Here is an 11385-nt window from a genome sequence, read left to right on the forward strand (position 1 = left end):
AAGCCGTTCGCATCAGGGTAGAAAAGGACACAAAAATATATGTCAGTTCTTTTCTAAAGCCGCAGTCCCATGGCAGCGTTTTGCGTTGCGTTGTAATGAGAGAGAATGCAGCAAACGTATATTTGCGTCTTTTTCTCTCCCATTACGACGCAACGCAAAACGCTGTCATGGGACTCCACCCTTAGAAAAGAACAGATAATATTATATTTGTGTCTTTTTCTTAACTCCACACGTATAATGGCACATTTACACTTCTGATCCGATCAAATCACTTTCTGGTTGAGTCCACAATAGCACTCTTGAACGGAACGTAAACATAACGAAACAATATACTTAGCATGTTACGTTACGATTGCAATCCGTTACATGACGTTTGGAAAAACCATTCTTGTCTCTCTCTCTCTCTCTGTCTTTGCTACAACAGGGGCATAAGTTTGTCTCACCCTGAATTTTTTTACTTTTTCCAAAAACGGAAAATGTAGAGGGAGCACTCATGGCCTAGTTACAAAACGTAACTAGGTGCTATTGTGGACTCAACCTGAAGGCCAACGACGCACAAGCTGCGCGAGAAAGTTGTTTGTGAACGTAAGGGAGCATTTAGGGTGGAGTCCCATGACAGCGTTTTGCGTTGCGTCGTAATGGGAGAGAAAAAGACGCAAATATACGTTTGCTGCATTCTCTCTCGTAAGAGAGTCAGATAACAGTCTGTCTCTCTTAGGCTGCGGTTACACCTCTGCAGGTTGAGTCCACAATAGCACCTAGTTACGTTTTGTAACTAGGCCATGAGTGCTCCCTCTACATTTTCCGTTTTTGGAAAAAGTAAAAAAATTCAGGGTGAGACAAACTTATGCCCCTGTTATAGCAAAGAGAGAGAGAGAGAGAGAGAGAGAGAAGAATGGTTTTTCCAAACGTCATGTAACGGATTGCAATCGTAACGTAACACACTGTAAAAAAATCTGGTGTAAAATAACACAAAACTTGTAATTTCACACATCAAAATTATAGGTTGTACGTAGTAAATTTATTTCGTTCCAAAAGTAATTTTACTATTTTTAATAATTTTACATTATACGACTATGTAATTTAATAGTTTTGTGTAAATTTACTACGTCCGACGTAGGAAAATTTGATCACTATGTCCGACGTGGTATTTTTACATTGCGTGTATTTCTACACTTTGACGTAATATTACGTCGCACGATCTGTACAATTACATGGCGAATGTAATTTTCTTATTCCTTTAAGATTTTCAAAAAATTCTCAAGTTTTTATAAATAACTCTAAAAAAGTGTATATAATGTACATTTATAGAAAGTATATGCTAATTTATAAGTAAATAATAATATAACAAAAAGTTTTGGGCTATATTTCATAAATACAAAAAGTTACGACTGAAAATATTATTTCAAAAAATATTTGCAGGTTATGTAGATTACAGTCGGCGTGTAAAAATACCACGTCGGACATAGTGACCAAACTTTCCAACGTCGGACATAGTAAATTTACAGCAGATTTTTTTACAGTGTGCATGCTAAGTATATTGTTTCGTTATGTTTACGTTCCGTTCAAGAGTGCTATTGTGGACTCAACCAGAAAGTGATTTGATCGGATCAGAAGTGTAAATGTGCCATTATACGTGTGGAGTTAAGAAAAAGACACAAATATAATATTATCTGTTCTTTTCTAAGGGTGGAGTCCCATGACAGCGTTTTGCGTTGCGTCGTAATGGGAGAGAAAAAGACGCAAATATACGTTTGCTGCATTCTCTCTTATTACAACGCAACGCAAAACGCTGCCATGGGACTGCGGCCTAACCCATGCATTGTGCATTAAGCAGTTGTGCTTAGGCTTTTATTGTGCACTGACCATAAGGTAGAAGAAGGACAAAACATATTGCCGTTTCCAATTCACTCGGGCAGCGTTTGTCACGTTCATGTCTCATTTCATTAGTTCAGTGAACAGTGCATCCTCTTTTTTACAAGACACAACAAACAAATTACAAAATGGCCGAATTAGTTCTCGTTTACATTTAGTGATGAGTTAATGGAACATTTTACAAAACTTGTAACTTGATGACAAGTATGTGAAATTCTTCAACTTATAAAATATTTTTCTTTATTATTATTTCATAGTTTTGCGTTGAAATAGTGTTTATTTTGATTGTTTATTAAAATTGGTATGATTTTGTTCACTAGTTCACTACCAATCGTTTCACATGAGGAACAAAATATCCAAGTCAGTGCTGACAACTTTTTTACATTTTATCTTAATTGTTTACCATGTATTAGAATAATATTTTTAATATTGTCTGCTTTTTGATAAACACTTCTCTTGGTGAATTTGTGTATTTTTCTTAGCAATACAATCAATTGGGAGTTTGTTGCATAAGTTATATTAATTGTCAAATTTATTTTCTCGAGTCTACGTTATATGACATTATTGGTTGCATATTTTTAGATTTGAACGATTTGAAAGACCAATATTTGAAATTAAGATTTATATTTTATTGATATTCACTTGAAATTCGTTTATTTTAAGGGTTGGTACCTGGTCCATCGGATACTTTGTCTTTCTACAAATTTTCTGTCTGAAAAGTACCTACTTTCCTTAAGACTTATGACAGAGTTTTAAGAGTAGAATAACAATTTTTTTAATTTGATTAATTCACGAGCAGTGAGAGGATTTTGATTGAAATAAATAGAAATATTTATTCTCTTTGACTTTACTCTTGCAGTCGTGGTCAAACTAATGCCAATAAATCTGATTTAGATTTATAAATGAATAAATAATTTTTTATCAAGACGAAACTTGAGAAATTTTTAATTTTGAAAAATATTTTTAACTTTCTTATCAAAAATAAATTTATAAATCAAAAGTTGATGTAATTAAACACTTTTATCATAACCTATAAATTGAAAATTTAAGTTAGAGTAAATTAAAAAATTTTTTTTTTAATTTTATAATCTACGAAGATTTATCCATCTTTATATAATCTTCTAATGCTTTTATTAAAAGTTTTTTACAGTTAAAAAAAATATTTAATTTTGTTTTTAAGTATGGCCAAATGTCATGCATATTTTATAATTTATATCAGGGTGACCACATGTCGGTCATTATTTTTGAATAATTTTTCTAATTAAATTTTTGAAACATACAATTCAAAAAATCTTGAATAATTAAAATAATTAATTTTTCCTAAGTATTTTGTACCAATTTTTAAAAATAAGCTTTTTGAAGAATTTTAATTGCAAATTTTGAAAATAATTGAATTACCTATCAAAAATTTTATTTATTTATTTATTTATAACATTTATTTATTTATTTATTTTATAAAATGCTAATGAAAAATCTTTTAATTGTTTGGAAATTTTTCAATTGTATATAATTAAAAAACTATTATCTTTCAAAAATTATTTTAAAATGTTTTAAAAAAAATTAATTTTAATTATGATATGAATTCTGAAATTTTATTCAATGCCAAATCAGAAGTAGAAATTCGAAGCGAATTCTGTTTCCACAAGAAAACCGAGTGTAATTTGAAGTAAACTTTTGTTTCGTTACTGTATCAGAATCAAAATAGAAACTGACTTTTGTTATAGAAATATCATCAAACAAAACTAAAGTGGAATGGACTTTTGTTTCGTTACTAAATCAAAATCAAAATACATTAATAATTTCATTTTGTCATATATTCAAGCTAAAAGTGAAATAAATTTAAAGAGCATAAAAAACCCTATCAGAATTGAGTTTGACCTTCCAATTTGGTGAAATAGAAAAAAGTTATGAGCTTCTGAATTTCACGGTGCATGCGAAAGGGTTGAATATTCAACCCCTTGTAACTAAGAAAGGGGTGGGGTAAAAATCTAATACTTGCAGGTTAAATTACTATCATATAGAGCAATAAGTTCACAAAGTATAAAAGCAATCGAAAGACATGACCAAAAGAACTGAACAGTTCAAAAAAATGCTTCATATAGAAAAAAGTGACACTAAAACTACCAAAAGGAGTCAATTTATCCCGCTTCGCATATTTGTGTTTGTTTATTTTCCATTAAAAATTATTTGTCATTTGGTAGACAGTTTATATTCGCTGATAAAAATAAACGTGAAAAAATTCTATCGCTTCAGATAATTTTTAATGGAAGATTTACGAATTCAAAAATGTGCTAAGACTATTAAAATATTTGTGATCTAAGGAAACAAAAATATAGGTTTTAAATTCGAAATTTCTAATAATTACATTGTTTTAAAAACAAAAAAAATTGTAATGAAAAGTACACTGAATTGAAATGAAGAAATGAGATAAGCCGATTTTGAAAACCACAAAAAATGTATAAAGTTCGGCTTGCAACATTTTGCAACATTTTAAAAGTTTAGCCTTTTATTAGGAATTAAACTCTTTTCTATTTGTATATGAGTTAATGAATTGTAAGTTTATTTATTGAGATATTAATGTAAATTTCGATTTACCATTGCAGGTAATTGTACTGTATTCTTATCAGGATGACGACTGATACTGAAAAGTATTATTCTAATTGTTTTATATGTAACAGTAAACTTTCAACAAGAAATACTGTTCAAATTTTTAATGAAAAATCAGGATCACGTTCTGAAAGACCTCTTGCAGAGACAGTATTCTCAGTATTGGATATTGAATCTGACTGCAATGATCCGCACTCCAGTGTTATTTGTAGGAAATGTAAAAAATTATTTGAAGAGGTATTGTTACTTTTTACTTACTTGTTTATTATAATAGAAAAGCTTTTCACCACAGACAGGCAATATATTTAATGCATAGTTCAATTTTATTTTAATAATAATCAGCGACCTAAGTTACTAGTTTCAAGTAAATCCTATCAATTAAAAAAATCATCCACCATATTGGATAAGTCATTTTAATTTTAAAAAACACATTCTGAAAATTTTAATTCATATTTTTTAATAATAATTGAACAGTGCTTGAATCTAGGATAAGTCAGGGAAAACAAATTAAAATTTTTGTGACAACTCTGAAAGTTGAGCAACTAGAAAAAAAATGATACATGATAAACTGCTTCGCCTTCAAAGTACATTGTGTTTTTCAAATCACTGAAAGTTCTCTTCCATTATTTCAAGAGACTTATTTAAAGTTATTATTTTAGGTTGATGCGTTAGAATCTCGTATATCTGAAATAAAAGGTGACATATTCAACAGTTACAAGCAAACTCAGAAAGTTATCTCTGAATCGTTTCTAAATGACGATGAACTTAACGATCACGATTATTTAAATGCATTGGCGATGACCAGCAAGGAGAAGACAGAAATAAAGAAGAACACGAATGTGAAAAAAAAGTTTTTAGAAACCAAAAAATTAATAGATCCTGAAGAGGAAAATGAAGATAAAGAGGTAAATTAATTATTTCATTTTCCGTACATTAAAATTTCATTGAATTAAAATTTGGCGGAGAAACAAATTTTTCTTCATAAGGTAAGAAATTAATGCATGTGATGGTTAATTTTAATAAATTCCACTTAATACCAGATTAGTATTGACGGTAAAAGGAAACCAAGTCAGAAGTTTCAAGTCAAAAGAGGCAGGTTTTTATAGATATTTAAAGTTTCATAAATAAATGTATAACTTAGTCGTGATGCTACTCTTCTCTTAACCTGCGAAATCATTTTTGGAAGCCGACAATCTAGAATTATAATTATAAAATTCAATTTGGCGAATAAAAACTTTTTCATTCCATTGAAACAGAATATTTATTAAGCAATAAATAACTATTTAAATTATAAATTAAAAATTTGGTTAATCACCAAATACGTGTATGAACTTAATTTAAATTCTGATAAACAGTTAGTAGGTACAAATTCAGTGTAATTGACGCAGTATAAAATATTTTTAAAAAATAATAAGAATTTGCTTAAATCTCGCTTTAAACTTTGTAAAGTAGACTCAGCGGATTTGGTTTAGTTAGTTAAGTTTTATCTTGGTACTCAGTAAGTTTGGCAATACAAAGAAAGTTAAGAGTGATATTTCAATAAATTTTTACGAACAGCTAAGAAAATGGACGGAATTCTGTGATAATCTAGTAAGTTATGAATAAAAATTTAATTATGGACAGAGAATAAGAGATTAATAAAAAATTATTTTTATTATTATATAGTCAGGAATAAAACGGAATTTGAGTAAAAACTTTTTTACATTTTGATAATACGAACTATTTCTGATCTAGGTATATTACATAAACATAAAAAATATAGTATATTTTTTTAAATTTATTTCAAAAATATTGAGATTGCAGGGCTCGAACTAGGTCCGTAAATCCCGTAAAGGGCCGTAAATTTGCTTCAAAGTCCGTAAAAGTTAGTTTAGAAAATTATTAAAAATAAGAAAAACAATCATTCCGAGTCGAAGATTCGGAGTTATCGATACCTTCATGGTTTGTTTATGAAAAATTTAATTTGTAGTTTAAAGTATGTAATTAGTTTCTGTAATTGGTCAGTAAATGGTTCGTAAAATCTTTTTTTTTCATACTTGAACTGGTTCGAGACCTGATATTACAAAAACATAAAAAATACCCTTGGCTTTTTTATGTCATATCACAATTTGGATAAAGCATTTATTTTATTTTAAAAATTTTCATTATAAAGTTCCAAAAATATTGCGGTTAAAATTATTTTTTTTGTTTAAAAAATATTGAGATTGTAAAGCATACCTACTTGATAAAATAAGGGCATGAGATTTTTCAAACTCATTTGGAGGGAACATTTGCATAGTTTAAGTAATTCAATTAACTACATTCAAGCAAGCATCCCTCATGTCTAATTTATTCATATTTTGTTGTTATTATTATTTAAACATTCAGGAAGATATGATAGAAATTGAGAAAGAATCATCGTCGATTCAAGATGTTTCTGAACTTGTCAACTCAATCAAAGAAGGCGAAGAAGTCATTATTAAAGTCGAATCGTTGGATTACTTGAATAATGACTTGAAAAAGACAGTCTTGAAAAAATCGAAAGTTAATCCGAAAGAAGAAGAATCACAAGAGCAGGTAAACTATTTGCATATTAATCTTTGATGTATTATAATTTGTATTTAATTTTTTCTTTTTCGTAGATTGTTTTACGAGAAGATTCAGTGTACACGTGTTTATTGTGTCCTCGTAATGATGTGAAAGGCGATGCAAAAAGCATTGTAGCTCACTTGAAAACAGTACATGATACTCGATTGTATATATGTGATTTGTGTGGATTAGAATTTAAGAAGCGAACAGATCTTTCTGTTCACCTCGATGATCATGTAGCTAAGGAAGAAGGCGATTTTCAGTGCGAAAACTGCAACAGAATATTCAACAACTTACGACTCTTTAGAATACACAAACGGATTCACTACCCTCAAACCAAATCTTGGCCTTGCGAAGTTTGTGGCAAACGATACAGGTAATATCGTTATTAAAATTACTTTTCATTTCGATTAAAAATTTAACAGAATTCAGAAATCATTTCATATTTAGTGAGCAATGTTTCATTCAATTAAGAGATGTGCGCTGTGAACTGGAAGAAATTCTATTCAATTGACTTGATGATTTTGAAAAAAGCGATTTTATTTTTTCATTTTTTCATTTTTTCTCAGTGCTCAATTTCTACATTATTGTAATGTAAAAGTGCTTTATTCATTTGAAACTAGAAGAGAATTTAATAAAATTACTTTTTTGAATCACAAGTCAGGAGAAAAGGCAATGTCAAGATGAGTCTCTCTGTTGAAAAAAATATCACATTATCAGAAAAGTACGTTATCCGTGCAGAAATTAAATAAAAAGATATCTCCTTTAATGAATATTAATAATTATGTTTGCTTTTCTATTTTATTTGTGTTTTTTTTTTCAAAACAATTACATTTAATTAAGAAGTAGACGTGTTTTTTGACGTGTTTTTGACGTGTTTTTTGTGAAACAAAGTTCTAGAAATTTACTGGAAGAGCACACAAACACACACAAGGGAGTTCGACCATACATGTGCAAATGCGGAAAAGACTTTGCCTCGAAATATACGTACAAGGCACACGTTAAAACACACGAATATCGTCCGCGTCCCTTTGAATGCTCACATTGTAGCAAAACCTTTTTAAGTCAGCAGAATCTTAGTCAACATGAAAGAACTCATAATGGAATTAAAGAATACGTGTGCGATCAGTGTGGTAAGCTAATTAACGATACAATTTTCATTTATTTTTTCGAAAAAAATCAATTATCAATCATTCAATTTTTTAATTTAAAAATAATTAAATTCTTTCGAGGAATTTTATTAAAATTATTTTCAAAAGAATTGAATTGCTGCAAAGATTTTACTATTTATAAAAATAATTTGATTGTTTCGAAGGATTTATTATCTTTCGCGAAATTTTATTGAAAACATTTGAATTTTTGCAAAGATTTTACTTTTTAAAAAAATATTTGAATTGTTTAGAAGGCTGGATTTATTAAAATTTTACTTTTAAAAATTATTTTTGAAGCATTTAAAATGAAAATTTAGAAAACTCTGTAATTGGCTACTTTACATGTTTTTAACATTTTAATAACAGGCAAAGCATTTGGATCACAACACAATTTAGAAGTGCACAATATAGTCCACACTGGTTACAAACCATACAATTGTAGAACTTGTGGTAAAGCTTTTGCCAGAAAAGCCGAAATTAGAGATCACGAGAGAACTCATACAGGTGAAAAGCCCTATCAATGTGAATATTGCGGAGCAACTTTCAGGTAATTTACTTTAAGTCTTTTAAATTCAAAAATATAAAATATTACATAAAAAATTTGTATCGTTGAAAGAAATTTAAATCGGATGTTTTATATAAAATGAAAAAAATTTTACATTCATGATCTTTCCTCTTAGCGTATGAGAAAAATACTTCTAGGATTAAATTGAATTATGAAAACTGGACTTTTTTGACAATGAAATTATTTTCAATGGGTAATATCTACTTTTCAATGTTAACAGTCAAAGATCCAATCTTCAGTCTCACAAACGAGCGACACATTACAACGATAAGAGGTACAAGTGTGATGATTGCGGAAAAGGATTTAAACGTCGTCGACTCCTGGATTATCACATTAAGGCAGCTCATACGGGAGAACGTCCCTATAAATGTGAAACTTGTACAGCAACATTCGTGTATCCCGAACACTTCAAGAAGCACATGCGCATTCATACGGGAGAGAAGCCCTTCCTGTGTGAAGTAACAACAGTTTTTATGTTTGAAATTAATAGTTTCAAAATTTCCACGCCTATTTCTTTTAACAACATCGCTTTGTTTGCAGGTATGCGGTAAAGCTTTCAATAGTCGTGACAACCGAAATGCTCATCGCTTTATCCACAGTGACAAAAAACCTTATGAGTGTTTAGTTTGCGGCACTGGCTTCATGAGGAAACCTCTTTTATATGCCCACATGCAAACACAAGTAAGTTTGCGTCTCTAAAGACATTGTAAGTAATTCATTAACATTGTAAGTAATAAATTTATAATTAATTTACAGGGACATCTTAATGACACAATTGTTGTCAACCAACCAAGATTGACAACAGAAGATGATCAAGTTATTACTGTCTCAGATGGCAATGTAGAATTGTTAATGGAAAATGCCGACACAGAACAGGTACATATACTTTTCAGGGATCACATTGATTTTTTCATGTAACATTAGGTAAAAAAGGGAAATTCCAAAATAAGTACATATTATTGTATTGAGATAACGCATGAAATTTATTTTTTAAATTTTCTTTTACTTTTCCTTTTAACTACAGCTTGTTAAAATCAACTTTTTGTTAGTAAACTTCTTCCGTTAATTATTTAGTAAAATAAACTTTGAACTTATAGTAAAATTCATTACGAAATTAATACAATTTGTCAAAATTTCCAAGTTTAAAGACTGAGAAATAATATAGAAAGATTTTTAAGTCTAAAGTTTGCGTAAAGTTACAATTTTTTTTTCAAACATAACTAAACATTTTTCCAAGAAAAAATGACAATTTAGACTGAACACGATTTATTTTTATGCTCCATTTTTCAAATAAATCACATTCTTTATAAATAATTAATAATTTTGAATTTCCTTTAATAAAAATGTAGCTGAGTGAAACTGGATTGTATGTAACTGATCTAAAGAACCACGTCATCATACATCAAGATGGAAATCAAATATACCATGAAGGAAGTATGCTGAACATTCCTTCTGATAGTGATATTAGTGGTGATCAAGTTCAACATCTTGTAGTGGATGGACAGGTAAATAAATTATGTAGACCGTAAATAGTACATTGTACAACTAGTAGCGAAGTTTGCGGCTCGAGCGTAGCGAGAGCAGCAATCACTCGAGAAAAATCATTCTTTCACCACGTACGTGTTGTGCACTACGTTTTCTCCAACGCCTTGCGAGGAAAGGTTTCTTCGTGAGTTTGGTATAATTTTAATTTAAAATGTTCTTATGTTTAATATAATAAAAGACGAATGTTTTGAGTGGGGAAGAAGTTAGATACAAAATAAATCTCGGTCAAAGAACAAGAAAAAAGAATTAGGTCATGATTTACTTTCGCCACGCTAAATTTACTTTCGCCACGCTCTTTAGAGCAGTTGAGAAAAGTTCTACTTTCGCCACACTTTTCTATCAAGAAAAGTACTCCTTTCAGAGCAAGCGTTGGAGAAAATAACATTTCCATGTTTCAATTAGATTGATACTAATTTGTAATGTTGAACCATTATTCCAGTTGCTTGAAAATAATGCGCATTCGTCTAAAGACGAAGATGAAGAGGGCATGGAAGACGATGACGAAGATGAAGAAGGAGAAGAAGAAGGGGATGTGGAGGAGTTATACAGTTATGAAGAAGAAGATCACAAAGAAACCATTGTCCTACCGGGAACTTCAAATTACAAGCAGATAATAGGAGACAGTAAAAATTCTGTTAGATTGGTGCAAATAAGGATTCCAACTTCTTCTGCTGGTGATGGGAGAAGTTGGTTGAACTTGGTACAAAGCACTTAAACTTGATTCAATTTTCATACAGTCTTTTCTGATTATAAATTTCAATCTGTTTTAGGCAATAAAAGTAAGGTTTCACTGTATCTATGTTTTATTCATTCAAACTGTCTATAGTTATTATTTCATCACTTTTTTTCTTTCATTATGATACTTCAGACCTCATTATCAGATATCATTATCAGATTTTAAAAATTCAAAATGGCGGACCCAACATGGCCTATTTGATTTTTGAAAAATCAATCAAAATCGCTTGAAATTTGACACTTGGGTCTTTTCGGGATCTGATGCTGATTACAAAAACAACATCAGATTTACAAAATTATTAAGTAAAGTAGATCCGAGGCTTGGGGTTATTCTACTAT

At 29.8% G+C, this 11385-nt stretch overlaps 1 protein-coding gene across 2 annotated transcripts; it reads left to right on the forward strand.

The window, feature by feature from the left end:
* Window positions 1-1925: 1925 nt before the first annotated feature.
* Window positions 1926-11106, forward strand: LOC122512258 (zinc finger protein 2 homolog). Of its 2 annotated transcripts, XM_043627999.1 has the most exons (13): window positions 1940-2079; window positions 2196-2235; window positions 4479-4719; window positions 5142-5387; window positions 6850-7038; window positions 7104-7426; window positions 7945-8183; window positions 8568-8748; window positions 8987-9224; window positions 9307-9447; window positions 9523-9642; window positions 10116-10271; window positions 10751-11106. In XM_043627999.1, the coding sequence occupies exons 3-13, from the start codon at window positions 4504-4506 to the stop codon at window positions 11024-11026; spliced, it is 2325 nt and encodes a 774-aa protein (XP_043483934.1). In that variant the 5' UTR covers window positions 1940-2079; window positions 2196-2235; window positions 4479-4503; the 3' UTR covers window positions 11027-11106. The 2 variants fall into 2 exon arrangements, with proteins under 2 accessions (XP_043483933.1, XP_043483934.1); XM_043627998.1 differs by lacking the exon at window positions 2196-2235 and having other exon boundaries at window positions 1926-2079.
* Window positions 11107-11385: the final 279 nt, after the last annotated feature.

Source organism: Leptopilina heterotoma, unplaced genomic scaffold (assembly GCF_015476425.1).
Source record: "Leptopilina heterotoma isolate Lh14 unplaced genomic scaffold, ASM1547642v1 Lhet_97, whole genome shotgun sequence".
Taxonomy (NCBI): domain Eukaryota; kingdom Metazoa; phylum Arthropoda; class Insecta; order Hymenoptera; family Figitidae; genus Leptopilina; species Leptopilina heterotoma.